Genomic DNA, 27,087 nt, shown 5'->3' on the forward strand with positions numbered 1-27,087 from the left:
CTTTCTGACGCTACCTGCCGAGTGCATCTAAGTTTCCGGAAAATGCGGAGGTTTTTTCTCTCATTCGCCGTACGGTAACAAACATTGCATGAAAAATACACGCTTAGAGCAGTTCCTCGAATCAAATATCTTGTTTGTCACGAGGGACATGAATGAAATTCCTAAATGAAAGTGCCAAACTGCAGTTAAAGTCCACTATTTAATAATTTGTCAAATAATTTGATTACTGATGTCCATGTAAACACAGTCACTGTCTTTCTCCCCTGTGTGCGTGTGTGCGTGTGTGTTTTGCCACTGTGAAAATCAGTGCGTGCCCAAACCGCCACTCCCATTTTTATGCAAATTTTTACAGACCATCCCTCTTTTGCTCCTTCGACACTCCCCCCCTTAAATAGAGCTGGACACGCCCTTTCCTGACTTTTTCCAAAGTAGAGGTGTGAAAAAACCCTGCTGAAACCAGGGGGTTTCATGGCTCTTTAAGATTCTGACTGTATGATAACCTCGGATAAAAATATCATGGTTTCTCTGCATCACAATATTGTGATTACTGCTCTAAAATAAATTGTTTTAAAATGTTTGGTGGAAAAAAAACATGCAACTTTTTTCCCCATTTAACACAATATATTTTATTTTCAGAAAAATTCCAAATATTTTGGCACTGTAAACATGTCAGGCTAAAGAAATGAAATGAATCATTGACTTTGCTGCTCGAGATCGAGAATGTAGCCCTAAACAAGTTTTAAAAATATTCTTTGACACACAAAAAAAAATAATAATAATAATTACATGTTATATCGCAGACAGTTTTAGAGGTTTTAAAACCATGACTTTTCCAAACCTTGAAACCGGTTATCATCTCATGCATGGACAAAAGAATGTATTAGCTGCAACAAACACAGCAGATGCATTTACCTCAGAAAAGAAAGTTCTTGAATTGTTTGTGTTGCATTTTTATTTATCCTGATTTCTAAAAGCTTGACTTTTTGGGCGATTGTTTTTATTTGTTGGACTGTTACACCAACTCTCTTGTGAATGTGCAGACTAACAATCAAAAATAGGATTTTCTAAATTCAATTACTAAATTGAATTTGAGTTGCTTTCGTCAGTTCCCTTCAACAGTAATATGTGGCAAGTCACATGAATAATTTTTTGATGCTTTTGTGTGTGTGTGTGTTTCTTTTCTTTTTTTTGGTCACTGTATTTCCTGTCTTTATTTGTATGAGTGTGAGTCTGATTTTTTTTTTTCTGTTGTGGTATGATAAATAATTTTTGTCTAAACTATCACTTTAACCATTACCTCTTTTGGATGTATTCATCTCCTCATTTAGTTTTGTTTAATTTATTTATGCTTTGTGATGTTATGTGCAACTATGTTCTGCAAAACACAAAAGCCATACATACAGTAAGCACAAAGACAAATCGACCTTCACAGTCAGGCATTGAAGATGTTTCACTTTTTTCAGCAGTTTTTATCAGGATGTTTGATGGCCGGACTCAATAGTTCTGTGTTGTGCTCAGGGTTGGAGAGTCTTCTGATGCTGAGAAGGAGAGGATGCGTAGACTGTGGAATTACGACAGGTGATGATGGACTTTACAGTCTTATACAGGTGGTGGTGGAAAGCTTTTGGCTTCACATGGTAAAATGCGCAGTTGTTTATGTTGGTGCTTGACGCTTTGATGTTTGGGCTTCCGCTTTATTCCAGCACATTCCTCTTGGTTGCTTTGACTTTGTTGTACTGCATTTCCTGTTAGTACATTATTATTGCTTAAATCTGTTCTGTTCTTCACCTGTTCCAATTATTACATTTTGTTCTATGGAAATGAAAATTTATTTCTGAAGCAATTATTTGAACAGGTTTATACTAGCTATGCAAATAACTATACAAATTCCTAATTTTATTATATTTTCTAAATGATTGCAAATGGGTTTCTACGGTAACATTTCAACAACTTTAAAAATGCGGAATAGCATTTAATAAAATATTATACAACACACTACATGTGAAAAATGCTTTTTATATACTATAAAGACACCATTTAGCTTGAGGAAGTGAAACACAAAGTCCATAATAACTTACAACTTAGGTCCCAAGTGCAATGCAATCCAACAAAGTATGAATACCTTGTTTTGCATTTGCAACTAAAATGTAGGCCTTTAACAATAACCAATATATCGACTTATTGCACAACACATGGACATGACCCCCAATTATTTTTGGTGATGCAAAATATATAGCCCTTAGATCAAAACCAATTTTAGTGTCAGTTTGGTTAAAAAAAAAAAAAAAACACTATAGTATTTACTATAAATTACTATAGAATATTTTCATGTGGGTGTCTGAGGACTGAAAATAGATCTGGTAGCAAATATTAATTTTTACCTTGCACCTTTTTGGTTAACATTTAATATTATTTATTTAGGATATGCTCTTTTCACACTCTGATTCCATTGTCTAATGATAAATATTTAAAATGATTAAAATTAAATATTGTTAAGAATAAAATATGTTCTTTTAACGAGTGTACTTGCATTATGATGATATAAAATTGTCATTCTGGCATTAAGTGGCATAAAATGGCTTTAAAGTGACAATGATCTCGTTTATCGCAATATATTTTGGTGCAATATATCGTATAACAGAAAGTAGGTATCGTGACAGGCCTACTAAAATTAATACATTTTAGTTGTTTTTGTGGCTGTTCATTAAACATTTAACTAGATAAGCACTGAAACTATGAAAGCAAACTGATCAAATCTATTTGAAATATCCCTGGATGAAGTAGAAAGTGGACAAGCTTAAAATGCTTTAGCCTGTATTTTGCATGGCTTAATTCTGATTGAATTGACGAAAGTAAAATTTTATATCAGGTTTAAATGGGGCCCAAGGTCAATCACTACTCTATATATGTATTATAACATATATCATAATCTGTAACTGTTTAAATTAAGCCTGCACCATTAATCGATTTTAAACTGAAATCGCGGTTTGAAAAGGTACAGTTTTCTAATTTCAAAAGCTGCGATTATTTCGATAATTACTATGGCGAAGGAGGCAAGCGCAAGAAATTGAAATGATCCAATTAACATTACTTAAAAAGCAGACAACTGTTACAGCAGAACCTACTGTCTTGAGCTGCGATAACCGTTCGATCCAATCACAGCCCTTTCTGTTGAGTGCAGGAACACAATGACCAATCACAGGTGTTTAAGAACTCATTTGACAACGGCCAAAAAGCAAGCGGGATAATACATTTATTTAAAAAGACATTGATTTGTTTCCTATAAATGCTCATGTTTTTTGTGCATGTCCTTGAGTTTTGTCTGATACATTCAAAAAGAGGGATTTCTTTGATTTACAATTCATTAAATTAAGGTACAGTACATTTTTATCCAACTGCTTGCATTAAAATGCAAAATTGTATTTAAAATATGATATAAATATAAATGCATTTATGAATTATACATTTTATTACAAGAATTCTTGTGCTGTGAAGTAAAATCTAGATGTGTATGGAAAGCATTGTCAGTGCACCGTGAATGTCAGGAAATCAATATGAAAAGTGTAATGTGATCTAAATGTGAAGGTTTTATATATCTATATATAAGATTTTATATTTAATGTATTTAATTAAATTTATAATACTGTTGTTATTTTCTTAATTTGTCATGACAACTGACAACTTTATTGGAAAAACATGGTTTTAAATACACAGTGGCATAGTGTAGCGTACTTTGTGATTATGCTTGGTCTTCCTTTGGTGATGTTAAACTACTACATCAAACATGTAACTCTTGAAATTATAGTAAATCATATTTCAAATAGCAATTTTGATCAGATAAGCACTAGTTTAAATGCAATTAAGATATTTAGCTGCGCTGATGCAGCTTTTTTCCAGTAATCCTGTTTGTTATTCACAGTAGCACTTTTATTTTCATTTTTTTTTCTATCAATTGAACTCTGAAATGGTGTCTAATTTCACAGCAAACATTGTAATATATTTCCAAAAGCAATATACTCTTCTTCTGATTTTTATCTTCCTACTGCTTCTATTCATCTGTTCTGCACCTGCAATAATCTTCTCTTTTACTCACTAAAAGCTTCCTTTTGTATGCTGTTAACTTCCTCTGCACATTCAAATGTTTGTCCTTAATAGTTAGTCTCTGTAATGTGCCAGTGCTGTTCTTCCAGGGCTGTATTTAAATCTGGTGGGAGTCACTTTGAAAGAATGTGTGCGCCGTCGTTCCTGTTTTTAACATTGGGGTGCCAAAGGAAATCTGTACATAAAAGCTCACTGGCATAGACTCGACAGCCTCCTGGCTTAAGACTGCAGATGAGTAATACCGAGGCATCAATAGAGATGAGATTAGTCATTCGAAATTAATAAGCATCCGCTTATACCTGCATCCACTGCAAACAATCTGCTGCCCTTGGCTTCAGTGTATCTGCGCACAGCAGCTTTCTCTTACAGGAAGGAAATGTTAAATATCCACCACACTGACACGCGTGTGCATACTTTAGTCAGGGGTGGCTTTTGACTCTCTTCCTCAATCTTTGCTTTCTCTTTGTTTGAAATGTCCTCTCTGACCTCCTCGTAACCCTTTATCAGTAGCCTATCCTGCAGCTGAAGGCCTAGCCATTACAGTAGCCAGCCAAGTATTTCCATTTTCACTGCAAGATATTGTTTAATTTGCTTACATTCCGTTTCCTGTTTTGTTTTGGCTCTTGCTTTTTTCACAATTTTATTATTATTTTTTTACATGCTGGTCAATATATTACATATATTACATATATCACATATTACATATATCACATTATTATTCATAACTGCCAACAATGGTTTCCAAACATTCCATTTTCATGTAGTAATGGATTATTATCATTATTATTATTATTATTAATGCCGTCCTGTTTCGCCTTAAGAATTATTTGTGAGTTATACAGTAGATTTCATGCACCCGCTTATTGACACTTCTTCACATGGCGCTGACCGTCCTTTCACAAACTTATCTGAAGATAATAAAAAAAAAGACATTCATTCATTAATATTTCAATATAGTGGACTTCTTCATACAACTATTTTGATTCTTCAGCCGTCCCATGTAGTTTTCTGTTTTTGCATGGCTGTGACTGATTAAACTAATCACAGACTACTCAAGTGTGCGCTGTTTTGAGCCATATAAAACATTTAAAAGGCACCTTTACCCTTTTTTTTCCCAAGATTTAAGATAAATTTTTTGTGTCTACATAGTGTGTCTGTAAAGTCTTGGCTTAAAACACCCATCAGATTATTTATTATACCTTTCAGAATATTGGAATTTTCTGCTCTGAACACTATGTAGCAGTTTTTGTTGCCTGTGGTTTTAATGCTAGTTCTCCCTGCCCACTGTACCCACATCCTTGTCGGAGTATGTCTCAATCTTCAGCTGTGTACATTAGATAAACAGCACAGTGACAGACATGAAAGAAGGGGAGAAATAATGCTGTAAGAACTTACCCAATGATTATTTGATGTGTTTGTTGTGGAGGTAATTCAAGTCTGTGATGAGTCACACACAATGTCGTTACAAAGTTTCGCACACACACAGCGCGTGTTCTTAACTTTGACTGATTTTGCACTGCAAATGTGACAGGATACACGTTAATATACAGAGCTGTATGGATATCCATTATGTTAATGTGTAAAATAAACCTAATGTAACGTCCACAATCCGGGATTGAATCATCATCCTTTGTAATTGTACTGACATGTGGTGATAAAGTAAAGATGGTAAAATCGCTGTAATTCAGTAACTGTTTTGAAAATGTACTAAATGATCACAGAGAGCTGAACAGATCTTCTAATCCCAGTTGCTTTGCACAGGTCTTGTCTTGTTGATATTATGTACGCATTACTACTTAGACATGTTAATACGCGGTTGTCAATCAAATCAGTGGGTGGGGAAAACACACTTCTGCATCATGTTGCGGCTGGCCTTAAAATGGGAGTCACTTGGATCCTATTTTAACGTCAGGAAGTTAAAAAAAGAGACTTATTGTCTTTATATAACCCCAATATAACAGTGAACACACTATACCAACACACACAGTTCTGTCCAAAAAGCTTCAAAAAGATGATTTTTATCATAAGTGCCCTTTAATATTTGAAATATTAAAATAAAGATAGGCGTTTCATTATTTACACCTTAAGCATAAATAACAGACCTGCAAACTAGTAGGAAGATTATACAGTGTGCTCTTATATCCCTTGGAAGACATTTCTTTTGTCTAACAATCTGCCTTAGTCTGGCCTCGGCCCTTTAACACCCGCCTTTTAGTTTGGGAGCTACTGATTTGTACATAGTTCAAGCTTCTTCCTTCCCCACCATTTCCCCTTTCCCAGTGTAAACCATATGTGTACAGATGTGTTATCCAGAGCTGTAAATCCAGTTTGGGCAACTAACTCAGGCAGTCTTTCTTTAAGCCAGAGTTTTCCAGACAGTTCTCCCCCAGACGTGGCAGAAACAACAGAAGCTTGTTAAGACACCCAGTCTGTCACAGAAATGCGTCACTGGCTTTCACAGAAGAACGTTAACAGTTTTTTTTAATTCACTATTTTAATTATCATCGCCCAGCTTTTGAGAACCTAACCTTCCTTGCTTACTGTGAAAAGATAAGTCATTCAGTAAACGTTTAACAACTTCTGAGAGCAAAGAGAGATAATAAGTCAGCTCTTTCTGTTTTTATTGGCGAGCGTCCACATGGGCTGCACTGTAGAGTCTCAGCATCTGCTAACCCTCAAAACACTTTTCACAATGAAGTCTCTGTTGGTCCTTGAGGTCCAATAGCCAATGTCCACATCATATCCACTGCTTTAATTGAGAGAGAGAATGAAAGACGAGCCATTGGATCAGTCAATGTACTTAAAGGCCAGAGCGAAAGTTCACCTAGTGGATCACTTATCTCAGCAGAATCTCACCCTTTGAGCTCTAAAGGTCTTCTGGGTTCTCCTCCGATTTCAACCAGTCAAGCGAATGGGAGAACATGGCCGGTGGTTCACGCAAGGTTGGTCATTGATCTAGACGGAAGTATTGTGCACTTTGCAGTTTGTTCTGGCCATGGCGTGTTACACTTACAGGATACTAGAAAAGACCGTTTGACTGACATCGAACCAGCCGTGGAGGCTTTAGAAGGGTGTGCTAATGTCTTTAAAACTTCCTAATTTATTTAATAATAGATTGAAACATTGCTTTGTGTTAACAAACACAGTTTACGTTTTTTTTTTACTTTTTATCATGAACTCATTACAGGAAAAAACTATTAAATGTATTTATTTACGTATTTGCAATTAACATTTAAATCAAACATTTTTTGGACATTTTTTTGTAGCTCAGTAATGAAAAAAAAAAAACTAAAAAAAAAAAGATATTTTAAATTAGAAATGACAATCTCTGGTAATATCATTCATCCCAACCCTGCTCAACATTCATATTCCTTTCTCAGATGGCAGGGTGGGCCAAATCAAAGGTTCCAATGGGCCAACTTTGGCCCGTGGGCCCTAGTTTGGGCATCTCTGCTTTAGTTTAAGTAACACTTCTTGCTGTTGACAGACCATTAGGCAAGACGTTTAGTACTTCAATCAAGAACTAATTTGCTGCTTATTAATAGTTAGTAAGGTAGTTGGGTTTAGGTATTGGTTAGGATTTGGGATGTAGAATAAAATAATGCAAATGCAAAAAATGCAACACTATGAAAACATTTGTGACATTATTTGATATAGAATAATTGCACAAGTTAATTTTTGAATATCATTTCTTGGTGATAAAATAAAACTTCACAATATGCTACAGATTTTGCTCATGTTTATTTTGTTTAAACATTCCGTTTAGTGGTAGTATAAATTAGGTGATATGAAAAACCCCAAATAATTTCTTGAAGTTTAGACATGTGACCAGCTGTAGAAAACTTATGAGTGGATTTATCAGCAAGTCACCTAAACCAGGGATTCTCAACCGGTGGGGCTCAGCGATACTGCGGGTGGGCCGCAAACTTAAAATTAACTCTCAATATTATAATTAATATTGAATATTATAATCAATTCTCAATATTACAATTTTTGGCTTTCATTATTAACATGCTATATTAAAATGATCAAACTAATGCACTCTCCTGTTCTCAAATTCTGTCTGTTCATAAAAAACTGTGTAAAGTAAAAGGGAAAATCTCGCTTTGTGTATTTTTTGTGAACTACTCAAAATATCTACATAGTTGTGTATATTAATGTTCTGTTAGTATTACATATACCATAAAGGAGGATCTAGCGATGCTTAATGGTGTTTCTGCCATAGAAGTTAAATAAACTTTCATATGAGCTTCAGACGCAGCTTCTGGTGAAGCAGTTCACTGTTACTGTCAGTGATCTCCCAATAATATCCAGCTGCAAACTCAACCGCCATCAGATTGATGCGTTTTTACAGATTTAGGCTGTTTTACAGTATTTTACATTTGTATATTTTTAAATAGTAGATATTTAATAGTAGATACTCAGTCTGTCCAGTTAAATGCCGAAGCTGGTCTTTTGCAGTGTTGGCCTGTGATTCTCATCGAGTCTGTGTGCTTTTTAATGTCAGACAGGTGGGCCTTCTAAAATTGATCAAAGTAGTGGGCCAAGAAATGAAAAAGGTTGAGAACCCCTGACCTAAATGATTTCTGTAACACAGCTTAGCTGCATTTGTGTGAACTTGAATCATAATGATCAATCTCTCTCTGCTTGAGTCTTTTGTGTGTCTTTATCTCTTGATCTACTGCTGCTCGCTGTGGGCTTTGCTGAAAGGTCTCAGTGCTCATGTGGCTACAGACTGCACTGTGGCTAAAATGGTTGCGTCACATTTGCACACAGACAGAATGATGTGCCCTTTCTGTCTGTTTCAGAGTTGGAGTGGACCCCGATCAGGATCTTCAGCCATGCGGGGACAGCTTCCAGGTCCTTCAGGGAGTGAGTTTTAATGTCTCCTTCTGTTCTCTTGCCCTAAATTTCAAGTCTTAAACATTTGATTGGTGCTTCAAAATTGTGCAACTTGGTAAGATTTGCTTTTTAAGTGATCAGCTTTATAATATTCCAAGAGCATTCCAATGTTGAGCTTGTCACACTCTTTCTTTTGTCATGAACAAAACCACATGCAAAGTCATACTTCCGTTTTTCTTTGGCTATATAAAAAGGTCACGCCAGCTTTGCTTTTAAAGTGTTTTTGATCTGTTTGAAGATAAGAATTACATACCCCTTCAACAGCTAAGCAAAGTGGGTCAACACTAATGCCCATGTTGATTGTGAAAGCTGCTGCCCATGTACCAATCCAGAGACACAAGTTGCTTTTTATATCAAGAATTGTTACTGAAATTAGAACGGCAAAGCTAATTACGAGTAGAGACCTTGGAAACTAATGACACTTCTCCTCTCTTCATCCTGGGTTAACTGGTTCCATTACAGGGCAATGACAGAAATCAGATCAGTAGAAGCCAATCATCCTCTTGGCTTCTGCGAAATCACATTGTACACACTGCACGCGCTGGTCAAATGAGAACTGGTAAAAATACTTTTCAGCATCAGCTTTTTATAACCGTATAGGTTGATCAAACAATCAGGGTCAGATTTACGAAAGTCTTCTTAAAGCTACAGTTAACAACTATCAAGCCATAGTTTACAAGCTCACTTTAACTCGCGCTCATGTTGTCACAAGTCTGTATGACTTTCTTTCTTACATAAGATTTCAAAAATTAGGGTGAATAAATAAGGATTTTCTTTTTTTTTAGGTGAACCATTTCTTTAAAACAAAGCATGGTCATTATAGTAAGTGCAATTTTTGAATGAAGCAAAGAAGGTTGTTTTCACATTATGCCATTGATGACGCACGAAATTCAGATGGAGGGCAGGAAGTGGTTCTTCTGCATAGGAATCACTATCAGAACATCAAAATGTTTCTGTTTTATGTTTATAATTGTTTAAATCGGCAAAAATAGGAAATGCCAAACAGCTTTTATAGACTTTGCTCATAAAGGGAAGAAAGATCAAGAAACTGACTGAAAAATGGCAGAAAATGCGACAGTTTTTGAACATGATAATTCATTTGGCAGCACAAATAAAGCTTATATACAGGCCTTGCTATGTTTATAAACATGTTAATGTGTTAGATAAAAATCAGATACAAACACTCCCACACTTATACAAAATCCAGGAGAATATAAAAAGCTGTACCCTGCTATGTAATCGCTGTAATGAAATCTTCGTCTTGTTTTGCAATAATCCAAGTCTTTAAGTGGAATAAACAACTGTAACGTGAACATCGAGATGCTCAGCAGTGATAAATATTTGTTGATGGTAAGTTCATTGATTGAACAAAAATTAAATGCAACTCTTGCGACAAAACTACATGGTTATTATTGTGGTGCACTTTTCCCTCTTACAAACAGAAATAATAATGTAGACTGTGTGACATGCTTTTGTAGGCTTTCATCTGTTATTCCGTGATGTCTGGAAGATATGCGCATGGGAAAAAACTATAGAAATTTATAATAAACCTGTTTTTGAACCACACAGTAAAGTGTATAATGTGTACAACTCTTTGTTAATGAATGCTACAGAATACTGTAGTGGGGTAAACCAGTAACCTGTAATAAATACTGTAACGTTAGTGTAAACTCTGCTGCATTGTGATGGTGTATAATTATAGCATAGAAAACTGAAGCCTACTGAATAGTTTGATCATTACTGCAGTTGTGTTGTACCACAGCGACAATATAATTACTACAACAGTTTAACTCAAGTAATTATCTATAGTATGCTTCCAAACTATAGTATTTTTTCATTAAATGTAATAGCTTGTACGGTATATTCCGCCTCAATGACAGGCGAAAATATTTTAGATATAAGGATCCTGCCCAACATATGTGGTTATTTTCTAGTTATATCTCCTTATATCTCCTAAAATGTGTTATAAAATGTGGACTTTCCTTTGTTTCCCATTCAGTTGATTTACTTTTTGCCTTCCATCATAATTTTACGTGTCACCAAAACACCGTGATTTCAAACAACCTGTTTTTTAAAGATGTTCAGGAGAGAGGGCTTTTCACTGTATTATTTTTTTCAACATCACTGTTAGACAGACATTAATAACGTTTCTTGAGGAATCATAATTTTGTGAATGTACTTACTGGCTATGGGCAGTCAAGAATAGTGTGTAGTATAAAACAGTTTAATTTTTTTTGAGGAAATTATTAAATAATTGAAAATGTGTCAATTAGATTGAAGATCTAAGATCAAATCAATTCATCATTCGCTTTTTTTATATATATGTATATATATTTAAAGGTACTGTATGTATTACAAAATTTAAAACAGAACATTTTATAATCATTTAATGAGAAAACATACAAATAATAGTTACAAATAATTGAATTATAAAGAGTATAATTATTGTTGCAAAATTACAAACACAAAAAAAGACTTGCTGCTTGTTCAGACTACTAATTTAAAATGAGTCGAAAAAACCCAATTTTAAACTTTTTTTTTTTTTTTTTTGGGACAACTTGGTTAAATATCTGCTATGAGACTTTATGCACAACTCGACTAGATTTGTTGCAGGGGTTTTTATATGTTTGCACACCAGCATGTTATATTCTCAGACGGCATGCCTGTGTATATACTGGCAGGTCTCGATACTAGCTCTCTCATAATAAACAAAGCAGCAGCAGCGTAGCAGATCTATACCACCAAGACCAAATACATCAGCATTGTCATATACATATTCATTACCATACTAAATCCATACCAAAGAGCATAGAATCATTCTAAGCTCTTTGTCCATACTAACAGTGTTCATGACAGAAATTGTTTTGTTTTCCATTCACTTAAATTTGTAAAAAAACAATGAAGTGACTTAATCGATTTGGGTTGGGACAACATGAAGGAAATATGTGGAACCCAGCGTTTTTTTACAGTGTAGATCATTTTAATCAGTCAACTAACAAGATAAGAAAAACTCACTGCTTCTATTATTTCATTACAACATGCTATTATTATTATTTTAATTATTATTTTGAACAACAGACTTTTTATATTGACATACACTGTATACAAATGCTGAATTCCACATAATTCCTTCATGTCGTCCCAACACAAATCGATTAACTTAATTGTTTGTACAAGTGTATGTGAGTTGAACATAAAACAATTAAGTTGTCCACAAAGAAATCTTAAGAACTGGGTTATTTCAACTCATTTTACATAAGCAAGTAGAATGAGCAGTTCAAGTCTTTTTTCCCAGTGTATCATGTTCAAGCTGTTTTTGCTCAATCATTGTTATTTCTTCTTTCTTTTTTGTGACAACCCTAATAAGCATATCGCGTAACTTTTCCTGATGTACACTTTCTATATTTGTCAAACATATCTTATTAACAGTGGTCCTCTCTCTATAGTATTACGCTAAAGGAATATAGCAAGCTTAGGGTAGATCGCAGTGTTGTGTTACTTTGAGCTTGTTTGTGATAGTGTTAATCTGTAATCTCTTTAAATGCATTGAACCTGAACTCATGAGATTAGATGAACTGGGATAAACATACTGGTCACTGGGAAGAACAATGAAGGTTTGACTGCACATGCAAAATCAGTGGATGAACAGCAAGTGTGTTAGCTTATTGTATAGGATAAAGGTTTAGTATCAGATTTCATTCCACCCATATGCAGAATTCATTTGTGGGGCCTGGTATCATGTGGCACGTATTGTGAATGACAGTAGAGATGCTAAACCCTTTTTTTACACACTGGGTTTTTAAACCTTTTATTATAAAATGGCTGAATTTCTTGCTAACATTTCAATTTCTAAAAAGCATTTTAAATTTTAGATATACTTTAGTATCTTCAGTATTTAGACAGATTTGACATATATCGTGATATTATCTTCATAGTTATATCGTCATATAACTTGATTGCAACATGGATTGTTGTTGTAGGCTGAAGTTAAATAGGGGAAATACATGTTAAATTGTGGAAATAAAAACAGGTAGTTCACTCTGAAATTAAAAATTTGTGGTGAATTTTTAAACAAATCCACTTAAGTCAGTTGTTCTTTTTATTTATAGAACATTAACCTTTTTTGGGGCAACATAAAAATCTTTTTTTAAGTCAAGTTCAAATACCTTTTAAAAACTCTCTGTAATACTTCACTGTTTTCTCCATAAGGTTTTTAGTGAGTGCCCTATGAAACAAGGTAAAACAAGTTTATTATTATTATTATTATTATTATTATTATTATTATTATTATTATTATTAATATTATTTTTGCTGAAATTGTGGTTCTTAAACATAAATTGAATTCCCTGTGAAATCAAAATAATACATATATATTTAGTTGTTAGTATCAATATGTTAGTCTCGTAGACTCTAAAAGATATGGATGTAGTATCCGTGTAATCACTCATAGGTTTCTAAAGTGTGCAAATGAAGCAAATGTGGCCAACCGTCACCAATGTAATCCAGGCATAACACTTTACGAAAACATTTTAGACTACTGTTCTATAGCCTACAGCTAATCAATCGGTCGGATTCTGAAGTGCATTACAGTTATAAAGAAAATAATAAATGATTTTAAATTATCAAATTACTTAAGAATTTCAGTCACCTGGGAAATGGAGGCCACTTGAATGGTTTGTGAGCACAATTAAAGCATGCAGCATGCTATATTATCTGATAATTGTTGGAAATAATTCCAAATGGCAATTGCCTATGTAAAGGTACATAAAACAACAAAAAATATGATGTATATGCTAAGTTCAGCGGCTAATCAGCCGAAATGACGTGACTGTGAGCAGCGAGACCTAGCTGTCATTCAATTGGCCACTCCCTTAATTATGCAGACTTAATATAACAATATAAATGAAACAGATGAGTTATAAAAAAATGCACCCCCCTCACCGTTGTCATGAAGTCTAATATTAGCTATATGAACCTAAATCGTTCTTTGTACTAGGCTGTAAACACCTTTTTTTCTGCTGTAAAGTTGGGCATTTTACATTAGGTCAATAGAAATGTGCTTTATTTTGGAGCCAAGACTAGCGGAATTTCCATCAATTGCAATATTAGTTACTTCCATATTAGCTTTCTTGAGGGAAAGCGGCATGTTGCCACTTGGTTAGTCATAATAATATCTATAAGTTAGAATGCTCCAAAACAGTGATGATTCACATTGAGAAGATATAAACATCCAAAGCTTGCAGTTTGTCACATTCGCCTAAATGGATAAACTTTTTTTCAGCATCACCTCAAATTTCAGTTACTCATCAAATCTTCTGACCAATTCGATGCTCTCTAGTATCTGACATGTCCAGCCCCCTTGTTATTGACATATATGTTTGAGCTTAATTGTGATAGAAATGAAACAATATTGATTGAACTGCACGATATACATGTTAAAAAGGTTCCTTAAGCATGTCCGAGATTAAACAAATGACACCAACTTTCTCTTTTTCTCCTCAGGATGGGAGCCAGTCAGAAGGGCAGAGCAAGACCAAGCAGGAGAGCGCCTGGCTTTTCAGACTTTGGTATACTTTTGACCACAAGTATCCTTTTAGCATGCCATTCACAACAACACACACTTACAAGCTTTTGTGTGGTCTTGTCATTAACAACTCAAGCACGGTTGAGCATTACTTCTTGCTTTCACCATTCTCTTTTCTGCTCCTTCCATGAGCCTAGCCAGTGAGATTACTTCAGCTCCATGCAAATGACTATTAAAAAAAATTCCTCCCACACCACAGACAATGACAAAAGAGAGACGGGTAGATGAAGCTCACTAAAGCGCATCGGGATGAATGTAAATGCAGAGTAAGACGGTTGAAGTTTCTCAGATTTTTTTTAAGATGGCTGTTTTGATCTACTCAGGAGTTCCTCTGGGGCCTAAACTGAGCCTCCAAAGCCCCAAACTGAGAGATTTCATCCTTCTCACGCAACTCCTACATAAAAAAACACACAGTCTTAGCTTTGCACCTCAAGATGAGCCCCTGCAAATGTCATTCCACACATTCTTTCTACAGAAAGCCAAATGAAACGACTGCAAAAGGTCTCGAATGAAGCAGTCGATAAATTTCCAGTTCTCCTCAGGTCTCGTTCACTGCCATTATTAAATGCTGAGTGGTTTACTGTAGCTGTATCTTTTCAGTGAGACTGACGTGGGTGGTAAGAGGAGCAGAATAGCAAGGAGAGGTGTTTTATTTAGCTCCGGGCTGCTAGAAATAAAGCTCAAAGGTGAAAGTAGCACACACACACATTTTCATAGGCACTTCTCCATCCACTTCCTGCACAGCTGTGGCCAGCAGCTCCACATGTGGTGACTCACAGGTCCACAGAGCTAATGTCAGATGTTTATTAGGAGTCTTAACTTGTTTTTTTTTCTGTCCACCCACAACCATGCATTTGAGCTCACAAGTGTTTTGTCGTATACACTGCAGCCCACCAAACAACATTCAATTTCTATTTCACAGGCCTCTCTGAAGTAAAAATTGTATGTGTGCGCTTTTCAAAAGGGCAGTGCTATCGGATTGGCTAACAGCTTGTTTTATTTCTCTGTGGATAGCAAACCACACTTTTGGACTTCCTACAGTGTTATTTTTCAGTCTACACCTCTCTAACTCTGTAGGGGACATCCATTTCAAGCCCCCTCAAAATATTATACACTTCCAAATCCATCATGGGCTGTTCTTGGTTCGAAGCCATCCACACTTTACTGCCGCCTCCTCTATTTTTATCCCCCGTCTGTCAAATATTAGAAACTCGGTATTCCTGCCAAATGGGTACTCGCTGTCCTGTTTGGATCTCTGTGCTATGGACTCTATGAACTATTTAGGGGGATGACGATCTGTTTACTCCATGATTATGATACTGAGTCTCGATTGTATTTGTTTTGAAATGAATGCTGCGGCTGTGCTTAATTTAGATGATTCCATTCATAAGCAGTGCTATTTTTAAATGGTTTGAATTTGTCAGGTGTTTTGAAATGTTTGACTCGGATGAATGTCGGAAGGAAAAAGTCTTGCAGTCATTTTGTTTTTATGGCTGGTATAAATTAACCTAAATACATTTTCGCCATTTAACCACCCATGTGAGTTTGAAAACCAATGTTCCGCTTTTGAACTGAAAAATTGTTCAAAGCTACTCTTTTTGTACAGTGAAATTTTATAGAAATTAAAATTAGTCATATGGGAACTTTATAGACTTCATAAAATGGACTTTATTTTTGATTTAGTTCTGTTATGAACTTAAATAGATAATGTGGTAATGCAGTAGGAACTGTAGATAATTGCAGCTCAGAAAAAAATGAAACTTTGCAGTAAAGGTGAATTGGATTGGCTAAAATTGACAGTAGTGTATGAGTGTATGTGTGTGTGTGTGTGTGTGTGCGTCTGTGTGTGTGTGTATGGATGTTTCCCAGTGATGGGTTGCAGCTGAAAGGTCATCCGCTGCGTAAAACATATGCTGGATAAGTTGGTGATTCATTCCGCTGTGGCAACCCCAGATTAATAAAGGGACTAAGCCGAAAAAAAAATGGATGAATGAATAATAATAGATATTGAAGTCTTATGAAACTGGTGTCAAACTGAGTTCCTGGAGGGCCGCTGCTCTGCAGAGATTAGCCCCAACTATAATTAAACACACCTGATCAAACTAATCAAGTTCTTTAGGCTAGTTTAAAACCTACAGGTTTAGCCGTGGTCACACTGCATTTTCGCCCGATAGACTTATACGCACACGAATACAACAAACCGGACACGCAAGATTGTACGACAAGTTTTGCAGTTTGCTGCATTCCAAAGTTCAAGCTTGGTGAACTCTGACCTGTGAAATCGCATCACGTGACTGCATGAGACCAATCGAAGATCAGAACACGATCTCTCTGGACAAAAGTTTAAAATATGGACCAATCACTCTTTTTTTAATATCGAATAATCTTGTTTAATCCCGCCCCTTTTTGCAGTGCTGTAAGACAGAATTTGGCATGCTAAAACTCTAGTGTGAACGCAGCATAAGTGTGTTGAAACAGGACTGTGACCGTCTAGGAACTGAGTTTGACACTACTGTCTTATGAGATGACTGTTAACATGACTGTAGATTAAAGGTTATAATGTTGTAAATAATGTTCGGTTTCTTGCACAGACCAATTATTTTGCCTTGTAGTACTTTAGTGTATGAAGTTTGTTGTGCCAAAATTGTGTTTGTATATTTTTGACTTTCACAGTGCTGGCAATTGACTTCACATTAATGATTTGTCAATGAACCTAAAAACAAAAAAAAAACAGTTGTTTATAGATCTACTAAAAATATTGGCTGTATCTGAAATTGCATACTTTCATACTACAAAGTATGCTAAAAACAGTAGTCGAGTAGTATGTTCGAACTCACATAGTTCGAAAATCAGTACGAGAGAAGTATCTGAATGACCTACTACTTTCGGCAAGATTCTGTAGTGTGCATCCCCTGCACGCTACGCTATCCTATGATGCCTTAACGAGAGATATCATGAATGAAAATGATGTGATGCAGTTAACACGGGTAGATCACGGCAACATTACAAAATGGTGGATGTAGTACATCCGAGTTCCAATCATACTACTCACATTTATACAGTATAGAACATATGTTTCTATGGCTGAGTAGTTAGTTTAAATTCAAATGCAGCACCTACTGAGTAGCAGGCGATTTCGGACGCAGCCAATGCCACCTGTATTTTGGATCAGTTCTTCATTTTTGGGAGTAGTGTCTCTTCAACATGGATCACAAATATGCAGATCTTTAGCTTTTGACATCACAACCACTGACAGGATGAGCTCACTAAAGAAAACCAGGCTATAAAGTTATCATATTTTTAATGTTATGGTTCAGCTTGTTTTTTTTTTTTCATATAGAGCAGTTTAACAAAGAAGGGACATGGCTATTTCTGTACAGAGACACATTGGCACTTCAGCCAGTCTTTTTTCCCTTAACCTGAGTACAGTTACCTGAAGCCTATCCTGACCCATAGCGGACCCCCTCTGACCTCCACCCTGCCCGCCTGCTGCGGCCCATTGGCTCGATGTCTGACCAGCCCTCAAGCATATGAGGTAATAATAACACACGATTATTAAATCTGTCTGTCTGCTAGATATATAGATATGTTTATGTGTGCATGTGTATTATGTGTGTATATTTTACAGATAGATGGATGAATGAATGGATGGATGAATAGACAGACAGACATTATTTTTTATAAAACAAAAAAAAAAGAAGAAACTTTTTTATATAAATTTATTTTATAATGTAGTTTAAACCCATGATAAAAGGCACATTTTCAACATTCATTACTGCATTGGTACTCTGTCACATGATCTGTCGTTCTAATACGCAGATTTGGCACCAAATTATTAAATGGAAATAAAATAATTCATTTAAAATAATTAATAATAATTTTATGTTTTTATTTAATTTATTTATTACAATATTTCTAACCCAAAACACTTGAATTTTACTGTGCAGTTTCAACAAAATGACAAAGCAGAAAAATCTGTTTGCAGCATTGAAAATAATTAAAATTCTTTTAACAAAATCAACATGGAATAATGTCTGAAGGTTTGTGTGCATTGAAGCCTTTAATAGGGTATATGTACAGCTAATGTTTCTTCCCATATCTATAAACATTCGGTGAACGGTTAATGTGACTTTTTTCAGTTTTATATGGTTCCTTTAAAAGCATTGATGTTGTAATGTAATTAAAATATAATAAATTAAATAGATGTCGGCATTCATTTAGTTGTTTAAGCGTAAAATTAGATAAAAAGCATGTGCTCGTCAGGATCAATACGCTAGCGCAGAAATTCCATTGAATATACTGGGGTAAAATAAATGCTCATATTTTAAAGACATGATGCTGAAAAATGTAATTTAATGCAGTGCTTCTTGCACATTCTGAAACCCACTTTATATCGTATATCAATCAAGCAGTGAAGATCATTATTTTAAAAAAAAAAACTGACCTTATTTTTTAAGAAAACAGACCTTAAACGCAGCAATTTTTTAACCGTATACAGTCCACCGAAAGCACTTGACCCAGGTTACTGGAAAAGTCCCTCTGCATACTTCTGCATATACCCTATTATGAGTTATGGCTACTGAAAGTTCTGTTTCTGTCATTATAGAAATATGTAGCATTTTATAGTATAAAAGGTGTATATACTATAAACTATATAATTTTACAAGTATATAAAACCCCTAATTAAAATAAAACCTTTAATATACACCATTAATTAAAGCAAACACTATATATTCATTTACAAAGTAGTTATTCAACATTATTTGATCAGTTTTGGAATAAAACCAATGATATTCTCCAAATGTCCACTCTCTGCCAGTTAGACTGGTCATTACTTCAAACCCCACTTTGCCATGTATCCAAGGAAGTAGCTTTTCTGAGTTCCTCAGCAGCACACTTTGGTTTCCATAGCTTGCTTTCTGGTGTTGCTGCTTGTTTTCGAGCTCCTGCTTGAAAAGAAAAGAGAGAATGACAGACAAAAGCACAAAAGCACTGGGCCTTTTTAGACTGGACACAAACCCGAAGGAAGACGCATTCAGTGTGTGCCCGGTCACAAAAGAGCCTTTCATGATGCCACTCCGATGATGGCGAGCCCGAGAGGCGTTCCAATATCTCAAGCATGGAGAACACAGTTATTCACAGTGGTCACAGGCTCATTCAGTCACTCCAAATTCCCCTATTCATCACAGAGCTCATACTGTAGCTCCGGCTGCTTGGCTGAGCTCACCGACGTCTTATAGTCTTACATTGTGCTGTCGGGTCACAATGAGCTAAATGTCCTGCAGAACTGCTTGATCGCCCACCACTCTCCCACGTAACACAGTTATGCCCCTCATAGCCGCCCGTGTAGGATGAAAACCACTAAAGAGTTGTCTGTTTTTTATGAGTCATGATGTTTGCGACATGTGCAACTGGGTCAATACATCTAAAAACCACAGTGTGTCTGTTGGTGTACATTTCAGTTCTTATCTGATCTCAATTGTTTTCTCTAGGTCACGGATATCTTAAGAATTATTGTCTCTTTTACTTTTAACTTAAATTGTGTTGCTGTTTATTCTTTAGTTTTCACTCTGACTCTGTCTCTGTTCTGCTGTCTAGGTTAAAAGCAAAGCTACCGTTTCTATTTTCACTTCCTACGTCTTGTTCAATGTTTCTTTTTGTCTAAGTGTATTCCTCATTCTTTTGATTCACTAATCTTTCTATTTGATTCTGGTTCACAGGTTGTGTTTTAAGTCAATGTTAGGCATTTTATCATTCAAATGTATTCTCTGGTAAACGTGTCTTGTGTTCCTTTATCACTCAAGGTCTCTTTGTTTTCTGAATAATTCTCTAAAGGAGGCAAAGTGTGGGAAAGTGTGCAGTTAGATGGTTATTTTTGCAGAATATGCTACAAATGGTTCTAGCTTTCTATTTTGATTGGACATACCCTCTTTTTTGCTTAGATTTGGCTTATTATGTAAGGTTTCCATGGGTCGTTGAATATCTGGATTATTTTTTGTTTGAATATATTTTAAAAACTTTCCAAAGATATCAATTCACAAACCCTATAACCCGTACTTAGAATAGAACAAAGCATAGCTGTCAATTACTTCAGTCTAAAATTACAAGTATGTGGAGAATCATAGCAATGTTAATAATGAAAATAACAAAATAATACAACCCCCTCCCTTCTAATCTTCTCTTTGATTTTTGGTTCAGGGGTTGTGTTTTAAGTCAGTGTTAGGCATTTTATTATTGAAATGAATTCTGGGTTTTGTGTTAAACTTGTCTTCTTTTCCTTTATCACTGAAGGTCTCTTTGTTTTGAAGAATTTTTCTCTGAAGGACAGTGGTTACTTTATGGAGGCAAAGTGTGCAGGTAGCTGGTCATTGTTGCAGAATATGCTACATTTGGCTCTAGTTCTCTCATTTGATAGGACAAACACTATTTTTTGTTTAGATCTGGCTTATTATGCAATGTTTCCGTGGGTCATTGAGTATCTAGATTATCTTTTTTTTTTTTTATATAGTTTTTATTAATTTCCAAATATATTAATTCACAGACCCTATAACCTGTACCTAGTATAGAACAAGACATAGCGATCAGTTACTTCAGTCTAAAATTACAAGTATTTGGAGAATCATAGCAATCTTAATAATGATAATAACAATTAAATACAGCCCCCTCCCTTCTAATTTTCTCTTTGATTCTGGTTCACAGGTTGTGTTTCAAGTCAGCGTTAGGCATTTTATTATTAAAATGAATTAGTGTTTTGTGTTAAACTTGTCTTCTGTTCTTTTATCACTGAAGGTCTGTTTGTTTTGAAGAATAGTTCTCTTAAAGACAGTGGTTACTTTATGGAGGCAAAGTGTGCAGGTAGCTGGTTATTGTTACATAATATGCTTCATTTTGCTCTAGTTTTCTCTTGTGATTGGGCATACACTCTTTTCTGGTTTAGATCTGGCATATTATACAAGGTTTCCATGAGTCACTGAATATCTGGATAAATATTTTTGTTTGAATATTTTTTTTTCGTAATTTCCAAATATATCAATTCACAAACCTTAAAACCGCACCTAGAATAGAACAAAACATATCGGTCAATTACTTTTAATTACTCGGTCTAAAATTACCAGTATTTGGAGAATCATAGCAATGCTCATAATGATAATAACAAAAAATATTGTATATACATATATACCTGTAGGCTATTACTTAATATGGTCAACATAATCAATAAAGGGATGCCATATTTTATAGAATTGTTCACCTGATCCTTTTAAAGAGTATTTATTTTTTTCAAGGTAAAGACAAGACATCATCTCTCTGGTCCATTGAATAAAGGTGGGTGGAAGGGAATCTTCCCATTTTCTTTCACAGAATTGTGGTAATAAAGAAGAGAAGGCAAGAATCTTACACTTTGACACAGATAAACACGAGTCTTCTGGAGTGATTCCAAATTATTCCACAAGTGGTTCCGGCTCTGATCCTTATTGAAGCACAACAGAAATAGTATAAAATATTGATCTCCAAAAATTTTCTAATTTAGGGCAAATCCAGAAGGTGTGCATTAAGGTACCCTCAGCAACCTGGCATCTATTATACAAAGAACTGACACCAGGAAACATTTGAGCTAATTTAACTTTAGATATATGAGCTCTGTATACTATTTTAACCTGAAGAAGAGAACGTCGTGCACAAATGGATGATGAGTGAACCTGACTGAGAACACCATTCCACATAGCATCTGAGAGTGGACTGCCAAAGTCCTCTTCCCAGGCTTTCTAAATCTTATCTAGGGGAGATATCTGATTTATCATCAAAATAGAAATAGTAGAAATGGAGGAATATTATTTTTTATCCTTATTTTTTAGACATTTTCAACTTTTATTAATAGGACAGTGTAGACAATGGACAGAAATTGACTTTTGTATTTAGCAAAGTGTAATCTTTCTGCACAGTGTTTGTGTGCTGTTTTTGTGCTGTTTCATATGGCTTGTCTTGTCTATTTTTATGGTTGGATTATTTTTCAGTGCCATTTTATTTAATTTCTCACTTGTTAACCAGCAATCAAACGTGGTTTGCTGGCTCTTAAAATACTATCTGTAGTTGTTTTTTTCTGTTCACCATAGGTCATGGATATTCAGCTTTTTGGTCAATGAAAGTCAGGGAATTTGACGTGTGGCTTGGAGAGATGGACTCTTATTATGGACTATGTTTTTAGTGGGGCAGCAAAAAACAAGCCATAGTGTGCCTAATATGCATGTCATTAGCTGTGGGTTCTTGTAAAATATTTAAAAGTTATCTGCACTAACAAATGGCTTTAAAATCCATCTTTGGTTATCCAGGTGGCACATTTATACAATCCAGAGATAAATACAATAGTCGGCATTTGAAGTGGATCAAAAATTGATCCAAATTGTCATCAAAGATAAGAATGGGTAATTGGTTTCAGGACAACTTTTGATCCATTTGTCTTAAAATGGCTTGAAGGTGATGCTAAACAACACATTTACCAAATATCTTAAAATGGCTTGAATACATCTCTAAACACATTTACCTCATCTGTGGTATCTGAAGAATATGCTGGTTAGTCTGTGTTTATTCAGTCACAGTTTTACCTGATCCAAGACATAAACACTAGTGTATGCTTGAAGAGCAAGTGGCCATCTTCAATATATCTATATGGTCTTATATATGTAATATATAGTGCTCAGCAAAATTGAGTACAGCACATTTTGAAAATGAATATTTGTATCTATTTATCAGAAAATATAGGCAATGTATGTTGGTGCATTTAAACAAAATATATTTATTAAACAGATATTTTTATTCAAATAATATTTTAGTCGCCAAAAATATTTAGAAATTGAAAGATAATACAGCTAAATTTTAACAAAATATTGCAAACAAATTACAGCCTACAAAATTTTAACTACATGATTTTGCTTCTTGATTTTTCCCCCTCTTTTTTAATTGTGTATTTAATATTTTTATATAACATAAATTTGGGTGTACTAGTTTTTGGAGCATTATCGTAAGTTATTTTGTCAGATAAGCTCCAGATTTGCGTTCAGTACTACAGGACTACTCTAATGTATATGCACAAACATAATATTGTATAGCTTTCTATTAATGAAATATGAATTTAAATATAGATTTGTAAGGGGTATACTTATAAATACTGCACACTATATGTCTTTTACACTGACAGTGACACAATAAAATGAAGTAAATCTCTGACAAACTGTACTTTCACACCAGACTATTTTCACCTTACATGGTGATGACCATGACAATGCCTTTTTGGGCAGTCTGCCCACTATGACACTCATACTGATCGTGACATTTGCCCCTCTTGTGTTTGTATTTTGTCACTTTTTTCCATTTGGCTTTTTTCCACTCTACAAATTGCAACCGTAAATTGAGACACGTTTTCTGCTACACCAAAAACACAAACTGAATCCCATTTGCTCTTGAATTCCTAGACACAACATTTTTGTTGTTGAAGCTTTTTGTAGTTGCTGTGACTTTATTCAGAACATTCTCTGATCTGAATCAGCAAATCTCACCGCAATTCATCAGGGTTTACACAATTTAACTAGTAGGCAACTCATTTCGTCACCAGGGAAAATAAATCATACATTTTTCTTTGCTTAATAGTGTAGTGATTGATCATTCCTGGTGTGAACGGCTCCATAAAGATTTACTGTTTTGATTCAAGAGCATTATCACCTTGTACATTCACACCATTTGGTAGCGCTTAGTGTGAAGGGCCATTTACGCAAACGCTTACGATTGACCATCGTGTTAAAGAAATCAACATCTATTTTGTAGGATTGGCTGCGTATAGCTCAACATCACAAACACAGTAAGCAGAAACCTTTGATTCTAAAACACAAACACAAGTGCACAATGAAGCATTTACCAGCGATTTTTGCCAGCATCCTAATATTACAGCCTTAACTGAGGGTGCTTGGCATCTCTACACCCACTGGCTGTCAAAGTACTAGTAATTGATATTATTAAGCTTTGGCTTGGCTACATTATCAAACAGCTAATTATGTGTTGTTAATGATAAATAAACCCTTTTCCAATTTGAACCTCACACATTTATAGCTAAACTAAAAATAATTAGCCCACCTTCACATCCAGCCACTGTTTACTGATGTCATTTGAATCTCATTTAAAGTTTTTCCATATTTGACCCAGCATTGGGTTTCAACAGTTCAGCACTTTTTAGAGCGTCCTACTAAAAACCTACATCCTTCAGTAGAAATGCATTGCAAAGTGTAATGTGATGTAATGTTTACCATGCCAGGAAATGGGGGAGGACTTAAACCACATTTTTACGCTTTCTTTTGTATACTGCTGTTTTAAGGAGAAATGCTTGTAGCATTGGTGTTGACTGATGAATTTGCACATGTTAGTGACATCGAAAATGTGATTTACAGGTTCTTAAAAAAAGAAGTTTGATTTTTCTCTAATGACTTATTTATATTTTTGTCTTGCCACCTTTTGAAAGTGTTCAATCACAGATGAAGAAACATAGTCTCTTTTTTCAAGAAACTACTGTCTATACCAGGCGTGTCCAAACTTTTTCTTATAATGGGCCAAAAACCAAACCGGATTGAGACTAGTGGGCCGAAGTCAGTGATGTAAAGTAACTAATTACAAATACTCACTACTGTAATTGAGGGGTTTTTCTCAGATATTGTAATTTACTAAGTAGTTTTAAAATTATTTTACTCTCTTTTGAGTACATTTTTAGTGCAGTATGTGTACTTTTACTCCATTTCTTCAACATGCAGTCACTACTTTATTATTTTTTGTCTATAGGGATTCAAAAAATCAGTCCTGTGATTCAATCAAATCGTACATGGAGATAAATCACATCATAATGAACTACCTTAAGGCATGGGTGATTTATAATTGCAGCAAGCTGTTTGGAAGCATTAAAAATGTCCAAAAGAAGATTTCCGAAACCTTTACACGCATTGACTTAGTGACTGTTTAGATGCATGTTACTAATGAGAAGATGACAGATGTTTACTGTTTGATGACTAAAATGGCCTTAAACAACCAGCAGGCATGAGATGTCAACATATTTTCACTGACGTTGTACCCCAATGTTGTGTGGATGTTCCATTTTGTTTCGAAATGAAAATCGTGTTGACGTCAGAACTCAATGTCAGGTCGACGTCAGTGTCCAACCTAAATTCTACATCTAATGATGTTACAGCTTGACATTGTGTGGACGTTACCACTATGAAGTCTATCAGACATTGGATTTTGGTTGCCATACCTGAAAAATAAATATTTGACCTCAATATGACGTTAATTTTGAATGTTGGCTCATTGTTGAATTTTGGTCACTTTCTAACGCAATCTAAAATCAACCAAATATCAAAGTCAGTTGAAGTTGTTACTTGGACGTCAAAATATTGTTGTCCTTAGACACTGGCTAGACATTAAATTTTGGTCACCAGACGTCATGACCTAAATCTAACCTAATATTAATGCCTTATGATGTTGTGTGCCTGCTAGGCAATAACAAGATGCACTACAGAATGTTACGTTTACACACATCCACAAATTACATGTAAATGCATCAGCTTTTTACAGCGTAGTACTCTCTACTCAATATTCTTGAGAACTCGTGAAAGGTCTACTTTTTACTCATACTTTCATTAATATTTACAACACTATTATTACCATATTCACTTGCACTTAAGTATGATTATTCAGTAATCTTTCCACCACTGTCCAAAGGTAAATATAGCTGCCATGGGTACTTCCTAATTTATTTAATAGTATTTAAAAATAGCTTGAAAACATTGCTTTGTATTAACTAATACAGTATTTTTTTTACATTTTATAATGAACTTACAGTAAAAAGATCTAATTTATAACAGAACAGAGTTATACTAGTCAAGCTACACCTGATTTTGCCTTGATTTACTCGCAGATGTCTTCTACATTGTCCTCTGTCTGTCAAGTGACATTTATATTTTTACAAAGTATTCATTTACGTATTTGCAATTAACATTTAAATCAAACAATTAACTTTAGTTGGATTTTTGTAGCTCAGCAATGAAACAAACAAACTAAAAAGGTTATTTTAAACTAGAAATGAAAATCTCTGTTAAAAGCATTCGCCCCAATCCTGCCCTTCATTCATACTCCTTTCTCAGATGGTATGGTGGGCCAAATCAAAGGTTACAATGGGCCATCTTTGGCCTACAGGCTCTAGTTTGGGCATTTCTGGTCTATACTGTCTGTATATTAAAAATATGTTCTGAGAAAGCCACTATTGACCTATCAAAATGAAGCATTGCTGTGATAGGAAGGGCTCTCCTCATGCCTTGAGCCTAGGTCTAGAACCTAGAGTCTTCGAGCACTTAAACAGGTGATCTTTACAGTCTAAATCACACCACCTCCAACCGTTAACATGGAGCAGGCATTATTTAGATCCTTCTCAAAGGATTTAACAGCAGCTATATGTGAATATATCTGTTATG

The 27,087-nt window shown here is 35.0% G+C and overlaps 2 protein-coding genes across 5 annotated transcripts in view; both read left to right on the forward strand.

Annotated features, from left to right (window-relative positions):
- The window catches only part of LOC147836428 (uncharacterized), a 719,152-nt gene that overhangs the window by 227,282 nt on the left and 464,783 nt on the right, over nt 1-27,087 (forward strand). The window lies entirely within an intron of this gene.
- slc9a7 (solute carrier family 9 member 7) overlaps nt 1-27,087 on the forward strand; it is a 71,257-nt gene that overhangs the window by 39,478 nt on the left and 4,692 nt on the right. For 2 of the 4 annotated variants that reach the window (NM_001030077.2, XM_087255627.1), the window contains exons 13-16: nt 1,519-1,578; nt 8,910-8,973; nt 14,506-14,588; nt 18,017-18,122. In NM_001030077.2, the coding sequence (NP_001025248.2) occupies nt 1,519-1,578; nt 8,910-8,973; nt 14,506-14,588; nt 18,017-18,122 (313 nt within the window). The remainder of the gene's footprint in view (nt 1-1,518; nt 1,579-8,909; nt 8,974-14,505; nt 14,589-18,016; nt 18,123-27,087) is intronic. The other 2 variants (XM_087255628.1, XM_087255626.1) reach the window with 1 other exon arrangement.

This window comes from Danio rerio, chromosome 6 (genome assembly GCF_052040795.2).
Source record: "Danio rerio strain M-AB ecotype USA chromosome 6, GRCz13ab, whole genome shotgun sequence".
In the NCBI taxonomy this organism is placed as follows: Eukaryota; Metazoa; Chordata; class Actinopteri; order Cypriniformes; family Danionidae; genus Danio; species Danio rerio.